Source organism: Pongo pygmaeus, chromosome 10 (assembly GCF_028885625.2).
Source record: "Pongo pygmaeus isolate AG05252 chromosome 10, NHGRI_mPonPyg2-v2.0_pri, whole genome shotgun sequence".
Classification (NCBI taxonomy): domain Eukaryota; kingdom Metazoa; phylum Chordata; class Mammalia; order Primates; family Hominidae; genus Pongo; species Pongo pygmaeus.
Window position 1 is genome coordinate 45,368,093 of NC_072383.2, and position 25,897 is coordinate 45,393,989.

Sequence of the window (25,897 nt, forward strand, 5' to 3'; positions counted from 1 at the left end):
AAGTGTGTGGGACACCCCCATACAACCACACAAGGCAGTCCTAAGGAGGGGACCCCTGTCTAGGTGGGGCCTGACCCAAAGGGACAAGACCAGCCAGGTTTGAGGATGGCAACCGCACTGGCTCAGCTGGCCCTCACCTCCGAGGGTCTCTGCGGGTCGCCGCCGGAGGCTGGGGGGCGCACTCTCCTTTCGGAGCAGTGGATTCTTCCTCCGCTCCAGGGACTTCTTGGGCTTATAGCGCAGCTTCAGGTTGGGCTCAGAGACTGCAGGGAGCACCAGCGTCACTCAGGCCCCCACCACCCTTCTTTTTTCCACCCTTTAATCCCTCAGTCCCAGTCATCTCTATCGGCGAAGGAAAGAGAAGGCAGAACCAGAAAGAAGATCCTAGCCTACCAATGATCCCCTGGCCCAGCCCGGCCCAGCCCGCCCACCCCTGCACACTCCTCCCCCATGTCCGAGGCCCTTCCCCCTTCCTTTGCCTGAAAGGTCCGCCTGTTTTTTCAGCTCACCTGTCTTGCGCAGAGGGAAGTGCTCTGGGGGGTCACTGGGCAGGCTGGGAACAGGAGGCAAAAAGCTGCTGAGCATGGAGCGGGTGGCTCCTTCCGTCTCCAGGGGCTCCAGAGTTCTACAGAATGAGTGCCAAGGCTGCTTCAGAGGTGTGGGGACACTGCACGGGCACCGCCCTGAGCACGGGCCCTGGGACCTGTGGGGGAGGCTGCAGCGGGCAGGGCTGGGCAACATGGGGCTGGTAGGAATGGGGACCATCTCCAGGTGTCAGCAGTGGGCTACCTGTCCGCTCCAGCAGCTACAGTGCAGAGCTCTGACCTAGGCATAGAAGCCAGGTGCTTGGTGCATGGGTGAAGAGCCCATTGGGGGCTCTGTCACCTGCAGTAGGAACCTGCTCTGGGAACCAGGACATTTTTGCGCTCAGGGAAAATATAAAGAGAGAAGGGGCTCATGTGCAAGAAAAAAGCCAGTAGGGGGTGTGTGTGTGTGTGTGCGCGCGTGTGTGTGTGTGTGTGTGAAGGGCTTGGGTAGGGTGGGGAGAGAATTTAAAGAGAGAAGGAGGGCAGGTATCAGTTGAGAGAGGGGCTTGGGGGCATTATGTTTAGAGGAAGGGTAAGGACTGGTTGTGGCAACTGGGGAGGAAGGAGGCAAGTGTGTGTGTGCTCATGGCTAACACGGGGGCAGGGGTGGAGGGTGCATGTGGGGACAGGAGGGCAGGTGAGGAGGGTGTTACCTGTAGGGAATGCCGGGGCTGTTGGGGTGGACTGTTCTTTCTAGGGCCGCCTGCTGCTTTTTCAGAATCACCTCTGCCAGCTTCTGTTTGACCACACTGCTGGCTACAGCACCTGTAGGGGCAGAGTCACGAGGGGGCTGGAGGTGGGTGGACAGGCGGCCTCGTGGCACTCCCTGGCCACTGCCCTGTCCCCATCCTCAGTAGGAGGTGTCCCAGGGACTCCCCAGGCAAGAGCCAAGCCCAAGGCCCTACCCCTCCCTAGAGCGTCCAGACACCACCCCCCACCCCCACATCCCCCACACATTCACAGGCAGAGCCCAGGCAAGCAGAGGGAAAGCCTCAGCTCAGGCTCAGCTGGCTTCGCCCCTCCCACCTCACCCCTCACAAGCCACACAGGCAGCCGCAGGCACCCGGCTGGAGGGGCTGGGCTGGGCTGGGGTGGCCACCTCCTTACTTCGCTTGCTCTTGTCCTTGTGGAGAAGCTGCCGCAGCTCTTGTTCCTGGGGTCCCACCTGCAACTCAGGCATCGGCGTGTCCATGGAGAGCTGTGGGCAGGGCCGGCAGCCCAGAAAGGGACAAGGAGTTGAGGACTGAGACTGCTGTCTAGGGAGGCTGAAGGTGGGGAGGCTGGGGACCAAGCTCAAGGTGGCCCCACATGCAGGGAGCTCCATCTTTACCCTCATGGGCTCCACCGAGCGCTGCTGCTGCAGGCCTGCTAGGAAGAGGTGGTGGTGCAGGCGCTGGGGACGCTGCAGGGCCAGCAATGTGGGCTCTGGTGGGGGCTCCACTGGGGGCCGCTGGCCCACCCGCAGGTCCATGGGCTGCAGCTGAGGGCCTGGTGTGTCTGCACAGGGCCTGGGGCAGCCTGGGGACAGAGAGAGGAAGCAGGGTAAACTGGAAAGTTTGTCCTCGGGGGCATGACTACAGCCTGATCCTCCCTCAGCCTCCCTCAGGCTCACTTGACAATGGCAAAACACTCTCATGGGGGTTTTTCCTCACTTAATCCTGTCGTGGTCCTGCAAGGTAGGTATTATCAATTCCATTTTACTCGTGAGAAGAAAGTCACATGAACTGTACACAGTTACACTGTATCACTGGTGGTGTCTGAACGGAGCCTTCCGACTCTACCACAGTGCTCTTCCACTAAACATGCTCCTCCCTGGGCCGGGGGCTGAGGGCTACGGTGTTCTACGATGGACTGCAGATCCTATGGTAGGACATTCTTGGCCCTGCCTTCTCCCTCCCTTCATCCCTCCCTGGAATCAGAGGATTTGCCCAGCTGCCCTCTAATGAGTTGGGCTCAAAGGAAGCAATCAGGCAGGCAAACAGGCTCACTTTGTTCTGCCTCCAGCCCCAAGCCTCACAGGCCCTCTGGGTCGCCACCCTCCCATGCTCTATCCCCAGTCATGAGATAAAGTGATGCCTCAAGCCTACAGCTAGCCCTGACCGGCCACGTTGGGCCTGCAGAACCCTGTGCCCAGGGCAGGTCCCTCAGCTCATAGGGCCCATGTGTCCTTGGACCTGCTCCTGGGTGCCTCCATGGCAGCTCTGGGCCTGGCATGGTCAGGATGGCAGGCACGGCTGCCTCTTCTCAAGTGTCCTCTGCACCCACACTAGGAGCACCCTGCCAAGGCTGTGGGTGCAGGGGCCACCAGACTAGGGTCCATGCCAGCATAGCCAGCTGGACCAGGCTGGGCTGAGCAGCCAGAGAGGCTGAGACACTGGGAGATAGAGATGTTGCAGCGGGCTTATCCTGGAGAAGGGGAAGTGGGTGGGGTAGGAGCAGGCCGGCCCCATGGGAGGACACACAAGTGGAGAAGCCCTCCTGGAGAGGCCTCCTTGAGCAATTCCAATGCTGGGCATCTCCCAGTGGGGCAGCCACAGACTGTCCTCAGGGATTGGGGCTGAAGAGGGCTGGAAAGGCCTGTGGCAACGTACCAGTCCAGGAGTCAGAAATCATAGCCTCCAGGCCCAAGCCAGCCACTCCTAACCACAATCTTTACATCTACAGCACTTGTGCATGAGCATCTACAAAACCCTCTCACTTCATCAACCCACTGGCCCTGGGGGGTAGTCATTACTATCTTGTTATTCTAAATAAGGAAACTGAGGCTCGGAGTTGAAGGGCCCTGTCCAAAGTCACCCTGCTAGGGGCAGAACTAGCATGGGTTCTGGTCCTACCAAGGCAGGTACTCCAGTTTTCCACCAACTTTCAGGAATTCACCTTCCTTCAAGGGGCTTTCTCACTAAGCAAAGAAGAGGGGTTTGCAGTAGGCTGTCATTAAAGGGCATTCACTCTAACATTCCCTGACTGTGACATGGACACAAGACAGGAGCCCAGCAAGGAGGTGCCCGCCATGTCCCCCGAATATCAAGAGGCCCGGAGGGACGGTGATGGCTGTGCACCCAGATGCCGCCCACAGTAGAAAATGCACGGCTTTGATGCCCCACCCCTTGTTCACATTGCCTCCCAAGAAATCCGGATTCTCATTCGGGTTGAGTCTGGGTTTCGAATACCAAAACACTCCTGCCCCAGGAAAGGTTTCAGTCCTTCCATGTTCTGTGTCCTGGCTTCCCGGGGTGACTCCTCTGATTATGCAAGAGGGGCTTGGGGGAACCAAGGCCAGCCACTTGGACCCAAGACCAGTGGCTTCAGCCACATATGGACTATGAGCAGCCCCCCAGGAGGGGCCCTTCCCCTCACACTCTGCATGGCCACTGCCTCCACAGCAGAAGGGAATACAGGATGGGCTCTGCCTGGAGCCCTGGAAATAGTTTTCGAGGTGCTTTAGCATTTGTGAGGCTCCACAATCTGGTCCTAACTTGGCTTCTCTCACCTTGGTCTGCATTTGAACATGAACCCTCCACCTTGGCCATCAGCTTCCACCTGTCACAAATCCACATCTCTACTGTTCTCTGACCTTTCGCTCACAATGTCCCCCTGCCTGTGCTGTCCTCATCCCTACATTCTACTTTTCCAAATCCTACTCTTTGCTCAAAGCTCAGCTGGAGTCCTCCCTCATCCCTGGACCCAGCCAGTGCCTAGCATCCCTCCCTCTTTTGGACTCCAATCACGTGGCTGTTTCACACCAGGATTAGTGCTCTGTGGGCAGGTACCATGTCTGAGTTAAGCTCCATAGGGCAGGGACTTGGTTTCATGCATTGCTTATTATTCCTAGCACTTGGAATAGTACCTAGCACATGACAGGCACTCCACAAACATAGAATCAATGAATAAATCAGTGTCTCTCCTAAAATGTCCAGGAAAGTACCCTGGCACAGAGACAGAGCTCATTAATGATTCTTGAACAAATGGATAAACTCATGAATCAGTGTCCTCTCATTGGGCACTGGTCGTATTATTGCATTCTATTTTTTTTCTCTTTGTATTTGTGTGTGCTTCCTCCCTAACCTGCCTGTTAGCTTTCCAACAGCCAGGACTGAAGCAAGGAGGATACCTGGGCTCCATTTCTCCCTGCTATATGGAATTATTAGGCATCAGGCTGTATATCTTGCACTCAGCAGGCCCTTGGTTGATATTGGCTGCGCTGAAGAAAGGGCAGACTGCGTCTAGTCCAGACCTGGCCCCATGGGCATGTCCTAAACCAAAGCAGCAGCAGGAAGTCCAGTCCTTCCCCAGGGCAGCCTAGCAGCAGAGGAGGCTCGGGCCAGCAGAGGGAGGAGGCGCAGACGGTGAAAGAACACTTCCCCTCCAGCACAGCAGTACCGCAAGGGCTGCCATGCCCACCTTGCAGAGCCGGTGTGAGGACCGAGTGAGTCCACACACAAGAACACACCTTGCCTGGTGCCTGACATGGGGTAGGGGTCTCAGTATAAATATTAGCTTCTTACTTTCCTTCCTGTTTCACTGCTCCCAGCAAGGACAAGAAGGGCATCCTGTGTTCCCTTTTCCTGTTGTGTTTCCTAGCACTGCACCCAGCCAGCATCCAGAGCTGCCTCTCTTACCCCGGCTCCTCGCCCCTCCCTGGAGCCCCCACCTCCTGGCTCTCTGGCAGATCAGCCAGCGATCCTGCTTCTCTAACCCCTCAGCTTCTCGCCTTCTTACAGCCTTTCCACCCCTCATCTTCCACTCCCTACCATGGGCTCCCCCGGGTTTGACTCTTACCTGTGCCAGTGGGGCTGCAGTAGTGGGCACCCGGGCTCACCTGGGTCCCATCTGTAGAGAGAAGAGAGACGGAGTGAAAGACCTGCAGTGGGGGGTGAGGAGAGGGAGCAGGAAGAAAAGAGGGTCAAGCCAGGCCTGCTCCCTGCCACTCCAAGCTTGAGCACGCCAAAGCCTGGGACCTCCACCAGAAGCTAAACAAAACGAGAAGACCCCACCCCATTCGACTCTTATAATCTCCCTGCTGGTGAAAAGGGCTCCCAGCTCCCTCTTCCTCAAGTCACTCATTTTAAATGACTTGAGCTCAGACTACAGCAAGAATCTAAGGAGGCCTCAGCTCACCCAGCAGTGCCCTCAGCCCTCCCTCCTGTGGTCAGATACGATCTTCCCTGGGCAGCCAAACCAGGCTCCCATCGCCCGAGGGAAAGAAGAGGGCCGAGAGGTGAGGTGGGGCCAGAGATGGGAGAGCCTGGCTGGGGGGACAGCTGGGGGGACAGGAGGAGATGGGGAGGAGCAGGCCTGGAGAGAGGGACCCTGGCCTGCTCAGAGCCTCTCAGGTGGGAGTGAAAGGAGCAGGAGGGGACACAGAGGTTTCCAGAGTGGGGGAGGGACTGGGTCATGGCCCGGAGGTCAAGTAAGATCTGGTGGGAACTGTGAAGTGGTAAGGTCAGGAGTGCACAGCCCAAGGACCCCGTAGTGCAGACCCTTTTCCCCCATCCTATGTCCTGCTGCCTCTGTTTCCTCAGAGAAGGGACCTACTCAGCCTCTTTCCCAGATAATCTGAGACAGAAATCTTTTCTTTTCGAAATGGCTACCTCTCTCAGGCTCCTAAGCCCAGCAAGAAAACCTATAGTAGGGCCCAAGCTGGTCAGCAGCAGAAAGCCCCCAGGGGACATGGAGGCCAGCTGGCGTTGGAGAAGACAGAGATGAGTCCTGAGGTCACTTGTCCAGGACAGACACCTTTCCCTCTTGCTGTCCAGTTCAGGGTCAAGGGGACAGGAGGCCAGGAGACCCAGAGGCTGCCTGGAGGGGGTACTGGATGGACACAGAAGCGCTCTGCTGGCCAGACTTGGGGCAGAAGGGATATTTTCTGAGAAACTGCCGGGGTGCTCCTTTGTTTGGGTCTGTGTCTCAGAGGCAGCCACAGTTCCTCTTCAGAGCCGAGAAATGAGAACTTCCTGCAGGCAGGCGCTGCTGGGGGAAGGGGCAGCCTGGGCACAGGGAGACTCCCACCGACTGCCCCTCAAAACAGCCCGTGCTTTGGGTGACAAAGTTCGGTCAGAAAATGCTGCTCTACCTATTTAAATTCTGCCCATCCTCTGAGGTCCAGTCCACGTCCATCTCCTTGGGAAGCTCTCCCTGACCTCTCCCCTCCTCCTTTTCCACAGCACTCGCTCTGTGTCTACCATCTTGACACTTCATTTCTCATGATCTCTGTGGTGCCCTGTGGAAGCCATGCCCATCCGCACCAAACACCTTGCGGGGCACACGGCAGGCTCATGCCCATCCGCACCAAACGCCTTGCGGGGCACACGGCAGGCTCATGCCCATCCGCACCAAACGCCTTGCGGGGCACACGGCAGGCTCATGCCCATCCGCACCAAACGCCTTGCGGGGCACACGGCAGGCTCATGCCCATCCGCACCAAACGCCTTGCGGGGCACACGGCAGGCTCATGCCCATCCGCACCAAACGCCTTGCGGGGCACACGGCAGGCTCATGCCCATCCGCACCAAACGCCTTGCGGGGCACACGGCAGGCTCATGCCCATCCGCACCAAACGCCTTGCGGGGCACACGGCAGGCTCATGCCCATCCGCACCAAACGCCTTGCGGGGCACACGGCAGGCTCATGCCCATCCGCACCAAACGCCTTGCGGGGCACACGGCAGGCTCATGCCCATCCGCACCAAACACCTTGCGGGGCACATGGCAGGCTCTGTTAGTAGCTGACAAATCAAATACAATGACTCTCTCCTGACAACCTGCCTGAGACACGGCATGCATTATTTCTCAAGGTGGTGGGCCTCAGAGGCAAACTCCCCTCCCCACGACACGGTAACCCCCAATCCCAGGCTTTCTTAGTACCTCTTCTTTCTTCTGCAGGACCTGGTCCTCCCAGAGGTTTCTGGACTGGGCTCCAGGGTGCACTCCCAGAGACTGTGTCAGGCTGAGTCCCCCGCCTCCTGGGAATTCTGTCCCACCTCCCCAGTCCCTGCCCAGGGGCTGGTCAGCAGCATTCATGCTTGGGAGCAGAGCCAGGTTCTCTGTGCCTTGCTCCCCTGGTAACCACAGATTCCGGACACCACGCACTCTCTGGATAGGAGAAAAATTAATGGCCCTGAATTCTGTGGTGTGGGCTACCAGGCCCCAGAGAGATGTTGTGTGGTGATAATCCATAGTATAAAGTCTGTCCAGAAAAGCTGTGTGCATGTGTGCATACGTGTTGGCAACGGGGCTGCTTCCAATAGCAATTCCTGGAAAAAGTTCTGCTTTTCCCCAGCTCCCTGGCCCCGTGCTGAGGGCCATCAAGTTCAGAAGAGCGCAGAGCGACAGAGATTAAGACCCGGGAACAGCTCTCTTTCTGTCCTAGAGAGAGGAACGGTATCTAATGGCACCCCGTCAGTAGCTGAACTGAAGCCAGAGCATGAACATCCTGCATCCCAGTTCTGGCTTGAGTGTGGGGACCTCTTTTCCCATCACTGCCTCTCTCCGAGGGCTGTTACTACTAATTTGGGGTCAGCCTGAAAAAAAAAAATGAGAAGTAAGTGGACCCAAGGTACCAGGAATACTGTCTAGCACATGGCTGTCTGCCAGGTTGGAGAGCTCTTCTTTTTGGAATCCTGGCTACTCCCCTTTTCTATCTTCTTTGGAGGCAACTGCAGTCAGACTTAGGAAACAGTTTACTTGGCACTGGGGCATGTGGGCCTACCAAGCCACCTTCTTAAACCAGAACACCTGATTTTACCCAGAAACCTATGGAGCCCCTGTTCCAATAGGTGCACCCCAGCCCTCAGCAACCTCCAGAGTAAACACAAACACAATTCTAAGAACCTGGAACAAACTGACCTCCCTACTGCTCCTACCTTATTGCCTCAGGCCCCAGTCTTGGTCCTCCCCGCCCAGCAGGTGTGACTTTGCCTCCCAGATCTGCACAAGGTGGATGAAAACCTGAGCCTTGCCAACCACCTGCTCTCCCAGGAGCTTCATGTCTTCAGTGGGACAGAAGGCTTCCCCAGGAGCACTGCCACCTAGAACGCCCCCCTCCCAATGCCTCCAGTGTCTTTTTTTAATTTTTTTTTTTTTCTTTTTGAGGTACGGTCTTGTTCTGATGCCCAGGCTGGAGTGCAGTGGTGTGAACATGGCTCACCGCAGCGTTGAATTCCTGGGCTCAGGCAATTCTCCTGCCTCAGCCTCCGGAGTAGCTGGGACTACAGTATGCATCACCATGCCTGGCTAAATTTTTTTTGGTTTGGTTTGGTTTTTTGTTTTTTTTTGTAGAGACAAAGTCTTCCCCTGTTGCCCAGGCTGGGCTCCTGGGCTCAAGCGATCCTCCCCGCTCACCTTCAATGTCTTTGTTGAGGCTGTTCCCACCTCCCTGGACTCTTGATTAGCTGAAAAGGAAGCGGCAGCAAGAAGACATAGGCCCCAGCAGCAAGAGGAAAGCAGGCAGTGGCAGGAGGCCATAGTCCTGGGTTCAGAGCTGACTCCCTTCACACCCGAGGTTGCTGTCTCTGGTTCTCTTTCCCTGACATAGGCTGGAAAAAGCTTGAGTCTCCATGGGGCTGGCAGAGAAGATGAAGGCTGGTGGTGAAATGGCTTCAGGAAGATCCAAAAATAAATAAACAGGAGAAAGAACACCGTGGCTGCCAGGCCTCCCTGACACAGAGTGGGGGCTGAGCACAGAGGATCTGCTCCTCTTCCACGCTTTAGAGATCGTTCAGACCAACACTCTCATTTGACAGAGGAGCAAAGAGAAAGAAGGGGCTAGGTCACAGCCACCCAGCCAGCCAGTGGTCCAGCCAGGCCAGGACAGACTAGTACAGGTGAAACCCAAAGGTCAACCACAAATGCAGGTACTACTTCCCTGGGAAGTCACTGATCTAGGGGTTGAAAAGATGGAAATGTGAGTGAAACCTGGTTCTCACTTTCAAGGAGTTTAGAATACAGCCTGCAGCCTTAAACATATTTGAACAAGTACAATACTTGCAGATACTAAAAAAATTCAGAGAGCCCAAAAGTTGTTAGGATAAGTTTCTCATTCATCCCAGACTCCCTAGAACTTCCCTGGAAGCCGCCCTTTCTAACAGCTTCTTGTGTCTCCCTTCCAGAAATTCTCTATACTGCTCATTGATTGGCACTGAATGCTTCTTGCTCAGATTTATCCAGAACCCAGCAGGGAGCTAAGAGTGGGCTGGAAGCCCCTGCCACATGAAGTCTGGCAGGCCACAAACTGTGAGGGAATTGAAGGTCTGAAGCACACAGGACATTGGCTTTGCGGTCAGATGGGCCTGGGTTTAAGCCCCGACTCCCTCGGTGACTGGTAAGGCAAGCCAGAAACACAATTTAACCTGCTTAAGCTGCCCCATCTGTAATCAGGAGATAAGAATACCTACTTCAGGCTGGATGCAGTGGCTCACGCCTATAATCCCAGAACTTTGGGGAAGTTCTGCCCTGGCCAAGGCGGGCAGATTACTTGAGGTCAGGAGTTCAAGACCAGCTTGGCCGACATGGTTAAATCCCATCTCTAACAAAAATACAAAAATTAGTCAGGCATGGTGGCGGGGAGCATGTAGTCCAGCTACTTGGGAGGCTGAGGCACAAGAATCGCTTGAACCCAGGAGGCGGAGGCTGCAGTGAGCTGAGATTGCACCACTGCACTCCAGCCTGGGTGACAGAACAAGACTCCGTCTCAAAAACAAAAACAAAAACAAACAAACAAAAAAAAGAATACCTACTTCAAAGAGGTCACCTGAGATTAGCAATGCTGTCTGTGATGCACCCAGCACATGGTGGGTGCTCCCTCGTGGTAGCCAGTATTAGTTTGCCTCCTGCACTTGTCTGCAGCCTCCTTCCTGGCATTAGCATTTCAGTGTCTGCTCCCAACTCTCCTCCCTCCTCTACCACAGGCCATTTTCTCCTGGATACATGCCCCTGCCCCATCTCTCTCGCTCTCTTTTTTTTTTGAGATGGAGTCTCACTCTGTCACCCAGGCTGGAGTGCAGTGGCACAATCTCAGCTCACTGCAACCTCCGCCTCCTGGGTTCAAGTAATTCTCCTCCCTCAGTCTCCCAAGTAGCTGGGACTACAGGCATGAGCCACCGAGCCCAGCTAATTTTTGTATTTTTAGTAGAGACGGTGTTTTGCCCTGTTGGCCAGGCTGGTCTCGAACCCCTGTCCTCAGGTGATTTGCCTGCCTCGGCTTCCCAAAGTGTTAGGATTACAGGCGTGAGCCACCGTGCCCAGCCCCCTGCCCTATCTTTTATCCCCAGCCTCTCCCAACTATGCTCTCTTCCCTTTCTCTTCCACCTGAACTTTTGTAAGCGAACACCTTATTATGTGCCAGGAGTTGTTCTAAGTACCCTACATTTGCTAACTTATCTAGTCCTCATGACAAACCTATGAGGTATTTACTGTTTTATCCTCATTAGATAAATGAGTACACTGAGGCCCAGCAGTATTAGATAACTTGTCTGAGGTCACAGACAAGTGGCAGAGGTTGAGCTGGGACTTGAGCCCAGGCAATTGGGCTTCAGAATCCACATTCTCAACCAATACACTCCACCCCGCCTCCCCAGCATTCCCACTCGCCACAGGCCAGCCGGTACAGGACACATGCAGGACCTAGATGGGCATGCAGAAAGATGGAAAAAAAAATCACACAGCCCCATAGAGACCCGTGCCAGCAGCAATCCCCAGCCCTGCGCAGGTGAGAGGGCAGAAGCTATGTCATCTTTGGGTGCCCATGAAGACAATCCCAAAGAATCATTTGGAGCAACTGTTGACTTTGTAGACACCAAGCAATTATTTGGGACTGTGTGCTGGAAGCAGGGGGCTGGCAATGGTTTCAGGTCTTAGAGGACCCTCAGCTCCAACTCCCCTGCTCTCAGTGCCCTGCCATATCCCTTCTCTAGAAGCTCCCAAGTCCCTCTAGGACTCTCTCATTAGCATCCCAAAGCAAGCTGCACCATTTCTCTGTATAGGCAGAGGAGCCAGCTGCCCATCAGGGCAGAGGCTCAGCTGCCAGGTGAGCCAGCCGGGATGTCTGTCTACCCAGACGAAGGCCTCCATCAGTCCGAGGCAAGAGGACAGAGAAGCTCCTGCACACCAAACAGGAGGCTGGATGTAAGGGCGGCAACAGTGAGCATGCCTCTTTCTCTGCCACCTCAGGGCAGCTGGGGCCCTGAGGCAGCTATTTTTAGCTCTTGACACCTGGGTATTTTGCAGCCGCAGGATGTCCGGTTTGGAGTCTCTTTCTGGGAATCCCACACGCGGCTGTTGTAAACAGCCCCACGCAGCAGTGGCCTGAGCTGGGAGCCAGCGTCGCCCCCCACCCCACCTCCACTTCTGCTGTTTGAGATGAATCAAACAGGAAGCAGATGTAACCATGGCAGCGGCGGCTTGAGCTCCCTGGGGGTGGGAAAGCATCCTCCCTGGTTCTTTGTCCCCAACCCCAGATCCCCAGCTCCACCCTGTGGCTTCTCCTCAAGGATGGAGACCTGGCAGAACCTGAGGCTGGGGAGCTGGGCCATTCTGAGTTGCGTACGGCTGTCGGTTTCTGGGTCTGGCACTCTCTGGAGACCCTTGCTGTCCTCTGACAGAGAAAAACAGGAGTCCTCCCAGCCCTGTCCACCTCCCGGGACCTCTTGGGCCACCACTCAGCCTTCCCTGCAAGTCCATTGTGAAGGGGAGGGCATAGCTACTTCCTGGGGTGGCAGGCCTGGAGGGCCTGCATCTACTTCCTATTACCCATGGCCTTCAGCTTATAGCCTGGCCTGCCCCTGCACTGCTCTGCCCACTTAGGGAATTCCTGAGCCAGTGAGCTCCACTAGTCCACACTACCCTAAGATTTCTCAGTTCCAAAAAGCCCTCAAAGACATAAGTTCCACACTCATCCTCACTCGTCTGCTCCAGTATCTCCAGTCCCTGAGATAGGAAGTTCACCACGATGTCTAACCACCATCTTTCCTATCATAAGCAAAACATCCTGAGCAGGCAAGATTTGAGGCCCTGTCTGTAACATGGGGATAAGTCGGCCAGTTTTTGCCTTCATCTCTCCCCTTCTCCTTTACTCTTCTGGTGCCCCACTTAGACCAGTTGCTCCCTCTTAGCAGCCAGTGTGAGCCAGTCTTTCTCAAGGGCCAGTGCTTGCCCCAACAGGAAGCACAGTCACCGCCCCAGGCTGCCTCTAGGGGCGGCTCCTTCTCCCCTCTGAGGTTTCACACTCATTCCCTTGCTCTCCTTGTCACCCCAGCTCCTGGGCCCTCCTCATGCAGACTCTGCCCCTCTGTGTACCCTACTCCTGCTTTGCCCACTGGTTCTGCCTCTCCCAGCTGCAGGCCGAGCGAGATGTGCCTTCCTCACTCTTCTCACCTGTGCCACCCACAAGGCCACGCAGCCCATTCCCAAGACTGCCAGGGAAATGTTTAAGTTACAATATCAACAATAGTTATATTATTTTAATTAATTAATAATATTAATAACGATCAACAATCATGTGTTAATGCTTACTGTGTGCTGGCTATTATCCTAGGCATTTTTGGCAGGGGGAGGGCAACCTCCTCCCACTAAGCGTTTTTTATTTATTTATTTATTTTGAGATGGAGTCTCACTCTGTCACCCAGGCTGGAGTACAGTGGCAGGATCTCGGTTCACTTCAACCTCTGCCTCCCGGGTTCAAGTGATTCTCCTGCCTCAGCCTCCTAAGTAGCTGGGATTACAGGCGTGCGCCAACATGCCTGGCTAATTTTTGTATATTTAGTAGAGACGGGGTTTCACCCTGTTGATTAGTCTGGTCTGGAACTCCCAACCTCAAGTGATCTGCCCACCTCTGCCTCCCAAAGTGCTGGGATTACAGGCGTGAGCCACCACACCAGGTCCCCACTAAGCATTTTAATTGTACTATTGCAAGTAATCCTCACAACTCTGTAAGGAAGATACTGTTTTTTTGTTTGTTTGTTTGTTTTGTTTTGTTTTTAAGACAGAGTTTCACTCTGTCACCCAGACTGGAGTGCAGTGGCACGATCTCAGCTGACTGCAACCTCTGCCTCCTGGATTCAAGTGATTCTCCTGCCTCAGCCTGCCAAGTAGCTGGGATTACAGGTGCGAGCCACCATGCCCAGCTAATTTTTGTATTTTGGTAGAGACGGTGTTTCACTATGTTGGCCAGGCTGGTCTCAAATTCCTGAACTCACTGAATCCACCCACCCTGGCCTCCCAAAGTGCTGGGATTATAGGTGTGAACCACTGCGCCCAGCCTATATACTGTTATTATTCTCATTTTGCAAATGAGGAAACTGAGGCTAAGAGAGGTTCAGAAACTTGCTGAGGTCACACAGATGGTATGTGGAGCTGCTGGGACTCCAGAACCTAAGCTTAGCATCGGTACACTGGCGTGGACTGCTTACTCAGCCTGCCTCCTAGTAGCGGCTGAGGTGAGACCACCAAGGGAACAAGGGGATGCAAGACACAGTGAGGCCCTAGGGTATGCTCCCAGTGCCAGCCTGTTCCCACAAAGTGTGCTGTGTTCCACCCCTGCCATCCTCAATTCCTTTTGCATCTTCTATTTCCCTTGCTTTTTAAATGTACATTTTACCATTTTAAAGTGTACCATTTAAATACTTTACAGTGTTTCCTGTTAGCTGCCTCCAGCAGGGTAAAACTAAACAAGCAAACCTCCCAGGGCTGCCACAGAGGATCAAACGCTGCGTGAGCTCTCTGGAAACTGTGAAGCCCTCTACAAAATGCGGGTTGCATAACCAGAGCAAGTCACCCTCAGAGTGGGTACTCGGGGGTAAATTCCCTTGGGAAGAAAAGGTCTCTCTCTCTCTCTCTCTCTCTCTATCTCTCTATCTCTGTCTCTCACTCACGGGCAGGCCTTGGGCAGGTGGAAGGGCTGGAAGCACCCACAAGTGCAAAAGGGAGCACCTATCTTCAGGGCCGCTTTCTGGGGACTAGGAACACAGCCTCATGGCTATCAGCATCCCTGGATCTGGGGCACAGGAAGGCAGAAGCCACAATGGCGACCCTGGTCTGCACTCAGTAAGAACCAGGCAAACCGAACTGAGGCATCTCGGATGAGAACAGCCATAAGCTGTGAATCCTGACACTCACAGGGATGCCACATTAACATTAATGACAGTAAATACCTTAGAGGTCCCATCCCAGTGGTGCCCTAGAATCCCCCTCCTTTTGCCTATTATTTTGGAAGATAGCAGAAGTCTAGTGGGCAGATTCTCCATGTGACCTGATTCCCTTTTGCAGCCGGGCTGCCCTTGAGACTTGGTTGAAGGGGTTTTTCCGGATCACAAATCCAGCTAGGGTGCTTACACAGCCTTCAGGTCACTCAACAGACAGATGCATGCTCCTGGGTACTGATTTGGACAAACCAGCTGTAAGGACCATTTCTGGCCAACTGGGAATTCAGTAAGATGAAAATTTACCGTAATGGAAGGTGGAAATCACTGACTGAAAAAACAGTATATGCAGAGTAATCTCATTTTCATAAAAATTACAACACATAAAGACACATAAGGAAATGGAAAGATGTGCAGTGATCTCTGACTGACGGGTCTGTGATGTTTTTTATTTTTTAGTTTTTGCTGGTCTGTCCTGTCTGAGTATCCACAATGCACATGGACTGCCTCTGTAATAATTACGCAGCATATATACGTACATAGACACAGCCCACAGTAGCAAAGTCAAAGTGTGACCTCGGGCTCCCGTGAGCATTAGTCCACAGGGCTTTCACCACCCCCGTGTCTTCTTGGACCATATATCCTCTGAGGTTCCGTGTCATCTACAACCTAGCGTCCTCTGCCTCTCCTGAGTCTCGCCAAGGGCCTAGCACAGAGCTGGGCACACAGTCAGGACTTACTTAATGAATGCCTTCTGGCTGAATAATGATCATTTCCTGAAAGAAATGCCTCATGCCTCTTCCAGAGCCGCTGTGCTGGGAATACTCACTGCTGACATCACTGACCTGCTCACCCCTCCTCTGTTCTTCATAAGAGCAACAAGGGAAGGGCTAAAATAAAGTTCACCCCAGCAGATGCTGGCAAGGTACTCCACATCAGGGCCATCCGGGGCAGCCCCATCCTAGACCCTCCCCAAGCTGGCACGGCAGCCCCTCTCCAGGGCCAGCTGGCTTCAAGGCCCTGGGGTCCCTCCTCGCCCTGCCTCACTGGGAGAGGCTGGGAGAGGAGTGAACAAGAGAAGCAGGGGTCCACCCTATGACTTCTGGCTACAGCTCTGGCTGTTCCAGGCCCCGATGGGTGGAGGAATCTGGAACAGGGATTTGGCCTGGTTTTTTCTGTGAACTGGGGCTAGGCCCAGTTTCTGTTCTTCGTGTCTGCAACATTCCCTATCCCTGACCTTCAAAAAATATGAACAATAACATTAATAATGATGATGAATATTCAGTGAGCACTGACTTCATACCAGGCACAGAGCTAACTTTATTTACATTATCTCCTTTAATCTTCATAGCAACTCCATAAAGTTGAAATTGTAATTATTTTCACATTACAGATGAAGAAGTGGAGGCACAGAGCAAAATGTGCCCATAATCACACTTGCAGGAGAAACCGCGACTCAGCCAAGGCCATCCCATTCCTCCCTCTGCGTCCTTACAGGAAGCTCTCCTGCCAGGCTTTGCCATATATACAGTAGGGTCTAAGGCGACAATTAACATCTGTAGAGTGCTTTAAGCACCAAGTGGGGCACAGAGAAAAGCCCCACTTGAAACTAGGAAATCGAGTCTCAGAGCCATCAGCATCCTTACTCAAGATCCCACACCTTTCCACTAAGATTCAAACTCAGGTCTCTGGCGTCAGAATGTCACATTTCTTCCCTATTATCACACGATGCCCCTGGCTCACTCTCAAGGCGGCCCCCGCTGCCTGGAAGGGAGAGTCACACCTCCTTTAGCGCTGGAATCCGGGGGGCGAGGCCTGCGCTCAGCCCCTCGCCCGGTGGGGGTGGGGTGCTGCGCCAGCACCTCCTTAGCGTCTCCGCCGTGACTCACTCCCGGGACCCAGGGGAAGCACAGCCCTGCGCTGCGGGCAAACATCGTCCGCCGCCCGCCCCGCCTCCAGCTCCCCGCCTCCACATTTGCTAACCGAAACAAGGCTGCTGCTATTTTTAACCCTCCAGCTCCCCCTTGCCTGGGGCTCCCCCCTTCACCTCCCCACCCCCCGCCCCAGCCGGGTGCCACCAGCCTGTCATTCTGAGAGCAGTTCTATAACCTGAATGCGCCTGGGAGGGCGCAGCGGACGTCCCGGACGTGCAGGTTTGTGGGGCAAGCAAAACAAGACGGTTACAGCCCAATCGCCGAATTCCCCCACCCCAGACTTTTTCCGAACCTGTCACTCCCAGACTGCCGTGCTCCTCCTGCCATTCTGGGGGTTGGGGTAGAGGGGAATGGGACTTCTGGGCTGGGGTCACCTCAGGAGCCAGAGCTAGGCTCCTTGGAACGGGACCTGCAGGGAGGAAGCTGAACTGAAGGGGATTGGAGTTCCCCTACGGATCCCCAGGGTGAGAGGCTGACCCTATAGGCCCAAAGCTTCTGACCACCAGGGTTTACAATCCCTGCAGGCAACATGGAGGAAAAAGGAAGTCGTGCGGAGACAGGGTGGGGATGGTGAGCTTAGCCCAGGGCCCTCCTGACGAGGAGATGTCCCCTCCCCATCCTGCTGTGGGGGCTGTGGAGCTTGGCGGGGAAGGCCTGGGAGTCAGGAAGAGCACTGAGCAGCCTCCAGAGAGGCCCAGAGTGGAAGGCAGCCTTGGCAGTGTGCAGGGGGTAAAGCGGACCTGGCGTCAGGGCTCCTTTGACACTCAAGAATCTAAGGAAAGGGCCAGGCCACACCTTCCTGCAGCCTGAAGCTCTGGGTCCCCAGAAAAACCTTCCTGGGAGAAGAGGTTGGAGGTGACAGGGGCTGAGGCCTGCTGGCCTACAGCCGGAACCTGACGCCCAAGTTGCTGATGTGAAAGTTAACCTCCTGAGAGGGGTGAAGCGTAGAGCTGCAGGTGGACCAGCCAGGGGCATTTCCTCCCAGCTGATGCAGAGCCGGTGTCTTGAATCAGCCCATCTGGCCCTCTGGTCTCACAGTCTCCCCAAGTTTGGGCAGCAGATTCCAAGGGCCCAGGAGAGACTCTGGAGAGCCCAGCCAAAGGGCCATCTGGGCTCAGGTTTTTCCCGTGTGCCTCTCCTGTCCCAGCCTCCATCCTCCCTTGAGCCCTGTCCTCTCTGGTCCCAACCCCAGCCTTCCTTTCTGGTTCTGTCCTCTCTTCCAGGGCCCAGGGCCCCTCTAGGCCTTGACCCCCTCTCTTTGGTGATTCCTGAGCCAAGTAAAGTAAAGTGGCCACACAGGCAGCAGGCTAGACCAGAGGGGAGGGACTTGGCACAGTAGTTCCCCAACTGGGGAGATGGCGGAGAAGGGAAGGAGGTGGGAGGAAGGTGAAACAGGAGAGCTCCTGGGGAGATGCTGCCTCCTCAACATTCAGTATGGCCACAGGGCCCTGGACTCAGCCCCATGGAAGAAAAAGGGTGCTCCCCAAGCAAGGGAGTGGCCTTGATCTTGGCTTTGTGCAGCTCCCCCTTCTGCTCTCCCCTCTGCCAACCTTTGGGGCTGCTTAAGGGGAGGAGAATGCTGTCTTCCATGCCAAGTGAGAGGCTGGCAATTCAGCTCCAACCCTTAGCCATTGCTCAGCCCAGGGCCTCCACCTGGATCCAGGGAGTTCCCAAGCACAGCTCCAGAGGCTCTGATGGCTCACTTCCAACCTGGAGAGGTGGGAGACGGCATCAATGTCACCTTCTTAGGCAGTCCTCCCCTGGCCACCCTATCAAAGGAAGTCCCACCTTGTTATTCTTTATTGCCATGCCCAGTTCATTTCCTTCTTAGGGCTTATCACAGTGTGTAACTAGTCACACATACTCATTCCTTTACTTGCCTACTTGTTCTGTTTGTCTTCTCCACAAGAGTGGAAGTTCCCTGAGGTCAGATGTTGTGCCTGTGTGTTCACTGCATATCTGTACCCAGTGCCTGGAACATTGCAAGGCTCAGCTAGGATCCAGTGAATGGATGAACTGCTGAATGACTGGCTCAGCAACATGGTTCCCTGGTTGCCAACATTGACCTTTAGGGATGACACTCAACAGTTCCAGGATTTCTCCAAAAAGGAGGCAGCAGAATGTAGCAGGAAGAACAAGGTCAGAAAACAAGAAAGCCAGGACCCCAGAGGAAAGATCAGCCCCAATTAGCACCAGCCCAATCGGGTCCACGTCATCACAAAGTGTAGTTATGAGCACACATGCACACACACACACAGGGAGTACATAGGTGAGCACAAAGCCCTGGACAGGTCTTAGAAGCCTTGAGTTTTCTCTTGGTTCTTCCTCTTAATGGCCCTGTCACCTTAGAGAAACTACATACCTTCTGTGGGTCTGTTTCCTCAAAAGAAAAAATAAAGAGGTTGACCCAGGGCAGTGGTCCTCAAACACAGCCTTGCCCCAGGATCACCTGAAGCACCTGTTAAAATCGGGATTCCCAGGCCCCACCCCTCAGATTCTGACTAGTCAATCTGGAATGGGCCTGATGATCTGAATGTTTTTAATTTTGAGACAGTCTCACTCTATTGCCCAGGCTGGAGTGCGGTGGCACAATCTCAGCTCACTGCAACCTCCACCTCCTGGGCTCAAGCAATTCTTCTGCCTCAGCCTCCCAAATAGCTGGGACTACAGGCCTGCGCCACCATGCCCAGCTAAATTTGTATTTTTAGTAGAGATGGAGTTTTGCCTTGTTAGCCAGACTCGTCTCGAACTCCTCACTTCAAGTGATCTGCCTGTTTCAGCCTCCCAAAGCCACCGCGTCCAGCCAGGAATTTTTTTTTTTTTTTTAACAGAGTCTTGCTGTCGCCCAGGCTGGAGTGCAATGGCGTGATCTTGGCTCACTGCAACCTCCCCCTCCCGGGTTTAAGCAATTCTCCTGCCTCAGCCTCCCAAGTAGCTGGGGTTCAGGCGCACACAGCACACCTGGCTAATTTTTTGTATTTTTAGTAGAGACAGGGTTTCGCCACATTGGCCAGGCTGGTCTCGAACTCCTGACCTCAGGTGATCCACCTGCCCCGGCCTCCCAAAGTGCTGGGATTACAGGCGTAAGTCACCGCGCCCGGCCCAGGATCTTTATCTTTAACACATTTCCCAGGTGACTCTGAAGCAAATGGTCCAGGAACCCGCATTTGAGAATCCCAAATGAGATGGTGTTTTACAAGCCAACATCTGGACTTCTATTAAAAAGCCACTCCTGCCCAGATGTATACCCCCAAAAAACATGTCCATACATATGGACATGTTTACCCCACACAGGGCCATAACCTGCAAAGGTGTGCACCATACAGATGATGCACATCTGTCCTTTATGTGTGCATATTCCCAAAACACCCAACACAGAACCACCACATAGACCACAAATTGCCCGGAACCACATCAGCATACACAGGGTCGGGGGAAGGGGTACACACAGATACCCACCACGCACCCAGTGTGTGCTCACACACATCTCATGCAGACCCACACTAAACAGACGCTGTCCTGAATTTATTTTGCCTCTGGGAACTGGTCCAGGACCAAAGGAGCTATGCTCTGCTGATGAAAACATCCCTCCCGCCTCTGCCACCCCCACCCCTGCCCCTTGCCCCAGGCAGCATGCTACCCACCTCTCCCTTGTAGGAGGAGGGAGACTGGAGGAGGGCAGTGGGGATGGGTTGGGAGGAGACAAGAGGCTAGGCCAGCGACTCAAGCTGCTCAGGGCCCTTCCGGGCGTCCAGCTCCCCTCTTTCCCTCTCCCTTCCCCCCAGAAGACGCCAAAGGGCCTTCCCCCAGCCCCCGAGTCTGTGCTCACTCAGGCCACTCACCTAGATTCCCAGGCCCCTGATCCTAGGGAGCCAAAAGGGTTAGGGAGGTGGCTAGATCTGGGGACTCCTCCTAATACTCAGGCCTCTAAGGAAGGGCTGTCTGGGGGCACCTTCCTGTAGCCCTAAGGCCTGGGGCCTCCAGGGAACGTTACCACAGAAACAGGGGGAAAATATTACAAGGAAACACAATACCCGGCAGGGTCACCTGCTGACTGGGCTTCCTGCTGTGTTGCCCACCCCCAGCTCACTGCTCTGACAGCCTCCTTCTCCAGCCTTGGCCTGGGCCTCCTCACCAAGGCTCTCCTTCCTGCCTCCCCAGAGCTGGGAGATGCAGTCTTAAGCAGAAACTCTGCCCCTCCGTGGTTCCAAACAACAACATCGAGGATGGCCCAGAGCTGAGCCCCCCACTCCTAATCCTTACCAACCCCTCCTCACCATCACCACAGGAAATCAAAGCTTCCTGCCCCAGAGGAAGTGCCCCATCTAGTGAACAAATCCAACACACACAAACGCACGGTCCTGGGAGCCTCCGGGAGGACAGATGCCCTCCCCCTGGCCCCAGGCTTTATTCGGGCCCTGCTTCCAGCAATACCCCACACCCCACCGGAGGTCCCAGTCCCAAGTCTAACTGAGGGCAGGCCAGGGAGAGCCAAGCTGTGGAGGGTGGGCCAGCAGAATGGGCACTGGCAGAGTGAGAAGGCCTGGTTCTGGCCCCCTCTGCCTGCCATTCCCTGGCTGAGTGACCCTGGGCCTTGCATTAGCTCACCTTCTCTCAGGCCCCTGCCAGCTTCAAAATTACCAGCCCTTAATGAAAGGCCAGGAGAAAGAAGGCAAAGAGGAGATGGGGTTCCACAGGCTTCTGTCTTCCAAGTCCTTGGGCAAGCATGCCCACAGCTACCAGAGGGTCCCCACTCCCTACCCCATCACACATGAGTTTCTGTCTTGCTCAAGGGTTTTATAACAGAATTGAGAAAGTTCCAGCTTCCATGCCAAGAGGCCACCAAGGACTAAAGCTGAGGTCTATTATCCCTAAGCAAACTGGAGGGGGTGGATAATAGCACTGTACCTTCATTCTCCTCTCCACAGTCAACCTCTTCTGCTCTGCTCTGAGAAGTGTGCTTGGAATTTTCTCCCCATTTTACTGATGGGGAAACTGAACTTCAGTGTCAAAGTGGAGTGAACAGCTTAGACATGCAAACTTCCCTGCCCCAAAACCCACTGTAAGACCTGGTGGCCACAGAGACACCCGCCAAATAAGGGACACAGAGGCCTCTGGAGAACATTGCACCAGGACCATTCCAGGTGCAACATCAGGAGGCAGCTCTGAGCTTGCCTCTGAGCCTGGCCCTGCTGGGCAAGGAGGGACATCAGGGGACTAAAGGCAGAGGACCAGTCCCAATAGGTCCAAGACCTGGTTCCAGTGTAGGTTCACTGGGCTGGGTACCACTCACTGGGACTACTCTGTGCCTTAGTTTCCCTCAGAAATGACTGCAGAGAAGAAGAAAATGACTTAATAACTCATGGGTAGTGGCAGCCTAGCAGCCTATGGAGTCCTGGGAGGGGGAAAGGGCCGCCAAAGCGCCTCATTAGTGGGCAGGGACCTGAGTCACAGTCTCCTTCCAGCCCTATAGCTGAATAGGGGTCCTGAGGAAGGTCCCACAGGTCCAGATGCAAGTCCAGGTAACAGGCTGAGAAGTTGATCTTGAGCTCCCAGCAGGGCCGCTGAGGGCCGATGCCCCATTCTCACCCTAGAAAGCGGCAGGCAGAGCTGGGCCTCAGGCAGATGTTGCCTAGGGGAGTAGGCAGGGAGCGTTGACAGCGAGACAGCCAGTGTCCAGATGCAGGGGGAGGCCTCTGGGTGTGCAAGAGGGCCAGCGGGGAGGAGAAGTGAGGAGCAGCCGTGGCTGGGGAGGTCAGCCACAGCGGGAAGCAATGGGGGTGGGGGCACTGGGTGGCCTGCGGGCCCCAGAGGGCTCTCTCCTAGCCCACAGGCCTAGAAACTCTCGTCGTGGGAACCCAGCCCATCCGCCAGATTTGCCGCCTGCTCTCACACTCCACAACACCAACAGACCCCAGGCCTGGGGGGTGCACATCCTGTCCCCCACCCCTCACACAGCCTGCGGCGCCCCCCTTTCCGCGCCGCTGACGGCATTGACCTCCACAGCTCACCAGGGCACAGGTGTCTCTTCACCCTGATGGGTGAGCAAGGATGGGGGGCAATGCTCAGAGAAACCTCCCAGCCAGAGACCCCTCCAAGGGACCTCTTTCCCCGCCGAAGGATCTGAGTAGGGACCTGCCCGGCTCCACGGGATGGGGGCGCTGATGCCCAGCCCCACAAAGCCCAGCCCCAACCCAGTGGGTCCTGCCCTTTGCCCTCGCGCTTCCAAACCTTCCGCCCGGAGCACCGCCCCCTCGCCGGGCCACCGCGGCCGTCCCTCCCTCCCCGGTCCCTCGGCTGGTCCTCCCCGGGAACAGGGGTGATGGGACGTGGGGCCCGCACACCGGCGGCCGGGGCCTCCAACTCCCTCCCTTGGGCCTGTAGCTGCCCCGGGGCGGGCGGATGTGGGCGCCCCGCGGGAGGCCCGAGCCCTCCGGCCCCCGGAACCAGACCCGACCCAGAGCCTGCCAGAGCCCCGCGGAGCCGGGCGGGACGGGCGCGGTCGGGGGGCGCAAGCCGGGCTGGGCCCGCGGGGCCGGCCGGAGCCCGAGCCGGAGCCGGAGCCGGAGCCGGGACCCGAGGCCGAGCCTGGGCAGGCGGCGCTGGGTGCCGCGCGCAGGGCGGGGCGGGGGGCGGCCGCCCAGTACTCACCAGCGCCGGGGCTGTGCATCCAGGGGCCGGGGCCCTCAGAGCGGGGGACTCATGGCGGGGCGGGGGGCTGGGGCGCCGGCCTCACATCCCCCCAGTCGCCGGAGGCTGCAGAGCGACTGTGAGACGGCGAGAGGAAGGGAGGGGGCCGGGAGGGGGAGGGCCCTGGCAGCCCGGCCGGCCGGGTAGGATGACAATGGAAGGAAATGCTTTATCTGAGTCTGAGAGCGGGCCAAGGGGGAGGGGAGGGAGGGGGCAGGCGCTCGCGGCCCTGGGACACACCACCCCGGCAGACACTGCACCGCGCGGCGCACAGGCGGGCCGCAGACACCGCGCGCGGCCGGATCGCGGCGGGGCGCGGCGCACTGCCGGGGAGGCAGCGCCGAACCCGGAACGCCGGCCGCGGCTCCGAGCCCCAGCCGCCGCGAGGCGCTCCGAGCCGTGCACAATTCCCGGAAACCCAGCTACCTGGGCGCACGCACCCTCACATACACAGCGTACACGAGCACGCTCCATGTTTACAAGGGGCAGAATCATTTACACAGCACACACTGGGGCTTCGGGATGGACCCCCGTGCACACACTACATACCCGTACAGCCCACAAGCACGCAGCCACACGCGGGCACAGTGGGACACGCGTGGAGTCCCATGTCCCATACAAGGAATCCCAGACGGACACCCCCCACCACACACACACACACACACACACACAAACACACACATAAGCACGACTTGCCTCAGGAAAGTTCCAGGATCTGATTTGAATCACTGCCCAGCCCTCCCCCACTGGCACCCCCACACACACACCATGCCTGCTGAGGGGAACGGAAGGGTCCAGCCTGTTCCTATTAAAAGAAAAAGGGTGTGGGGGTGGTGCAGATTTGGAAAGTTTTCTTTTTTTAAAGAAATTTCTCAAGGGATTTCCTTCCCTCCTCTCCTCTTCCTCTCTTCCTCCCATTCCTCTCCCTCCACAACCCCCCTCTTTCCCCCTCCCGGTCCCTATGAGTCAAACTTCAGCAATGTGCCCAGTGTCCCCCAGTGCATTACAGCGGATCACAGAAATGTTCCAGTCTGTGAGTCGGAATGCAGCCGCCTCCAGCCCTCCCTCAGCTAATAAACTCAGCTCAGGGCCGGCTTTAGGCAGTGGCCCTCCCTGCCTCTCCCTCCACTTTTAGCTGGAGAGGTCAGATTCAGGGGTCGGGGTCAGGGGCTAAGGACCTCGCCATTGTGCTTCCTAGGCTAGCCGGTCAGCCGTGTCTGCCTCCAGCAATCTGGAGCTGCTCCTAGGAAGGGGAGAGGTCCACTACGCAGGAACACTGGGCTCTCTGCAGCGTGAGGCACCACCATTGCAAACCAAGGAGCAGCTTCCCCTGACCCCATTCTATCTCCCGCAATCCTAAGAAACCCCAAGAATCCAGAGAAGGAGAAATTGAGGCAGCCCCAGAGGTGGAGTCATGTCTGATTGGAAGCAAGAGCCCACAGTGGCCTAGGAGGGCTTGGCAATGCTGGCGGTGAACTTCAAACCATAGATTCTATTCTCTTCCCTCAGGCACAGCTCTGGACTCACTATCTGTTGCTACCGGCATATTCAGCATGGGACTTCTTACTTCAGCCCCTTTCCTTGTCCCAGTTCTCCCTTGGCAGGCAGATCCAGCCCCTCTGCACTTGTTAACTTATCCTCCCAAAAGCCTTTCCTGGCATTCAAGCCCTCCTACAACCTGGCACCACACTCCATACACATCCCTGCCCAGTGCCTCCTGGTACTTAGGGCTCAGTAGTGTCAGTCGCTATTATTACTATCATTATTTCTGCCAGACTGGGCTGCTAGCTGCTTCCCATCATGTCCTCACGCTTCCGCACTACCTTGCCTTCGCTCATCATGCTCCCTCCAAAAGAAGTGTCCTCCCCAGCCTCTTTCTCCTTCTGTTGAAATCTTTCCAATCCTCAAGACCCACTCCCTGTCTAGTGGGAGGGAGAGAGGGAGGGAAGGAAGGAAGGACTGGAAGAAAAAGAAAGTGGCGTACCACTTTCTCCGGGAGGCTTTCCCGGATTCCCACAGCCAAGAGGAATTCTTCCCTGAACTGTGTGGTCTTTATACATTGACCTTCGCCCACCTAGTCTACTTGTCTCAACTCTCTTCCTTCCAAGAGCAGTCAAGAGTGGATATCCCTGAGTCCAGCTACTGCCTTAGTCATGGGTGCATTTCTTGTAGTGTCTTGCACAGAATTCAAACTTGATGTGAGTTATTTGTCGAATTCGGACAGATGTTCATGACTTTCAAGAACCCTTCTCCAGCTGGACACCTACAGTACACTCTTTCACTCCATAACTACCCATGCTGACTCTCCAAGACACATGCTCTTCCACCTTAGGTATGTCATCCCCAGCCCTTAATTCCAAGCCAGATCATCCTCTTTCCAAAAGTCTCCTTGGTGTCCACAGACTCCAGAAAAACTGCTTGGTTACTGCAGACCCCCAGCCACATGCCTGCTGTCTCCCTTGTCTAGCTCCACAATTGATCCCAACCCCCAACACACACATATCCGTAGCTTTTCTGTAGCTATTTCTGTGCTAAAGCCAGGCCCTTTTATGCTC

The 25,897-nt window shown here is 55.6% G+C and overlaps 1 protein-coding gene across 4 annotated transcripts in view; it reads right to left on the minus strand.

Moving 5' to 3' along the window:
- Positions 1 to 24,172, minus strand: part of HDAC7 (histone deacetylase 7) — a 38,588-nt gene extending 14,416 nt beyond the window's left edge. Inside the window, exons 1-7 of one of the 4 annotated variants that reach the window (XM_063672693.1) lie at positions 24,110 to 24,172; positions 5,367 to 5,417; positions 1,918 to 2,105; positions 1,695 to 1,785; positions 1,241 to 1,352; positions 510 to 625; positions 138 to 263 (exon numbers count right to left, since the gene is read on the minus strand). In XM_063672693.1, coding sequence (XP_063528763.1) covers positions 138 to 263; positions 510 to 625; positions 1,241 to 1,352; positions 1,695 to 1,785; positions 1,918 to 2,058 — 586 coding nt within the window. In that variant the 5' untranslated portion in view covers positions 2,059 to 2,105; positions 5,367 to 5,417; positions 24,110 to 24,172. Of the gene's footprint in view, positions 1 to 137; positions 264 to 509; positions 626 to 1,240; positions 1,353 to 1,694; positions 1,786 to 1,917; positions 2,106 to 5,366; positions 5,418 to 23,303; positions 23,734 to 24,038; positions 24,058 to 24,109 lie in introns of those variants that run through there. The other 3 variants (XM_063672692.1, XM_054443060.2, XM_054443061.2) reach the window with 3 other exon arrangements.
- Positions 24,173 to 25,897: the final 1,725 nt, after the last annotated feature.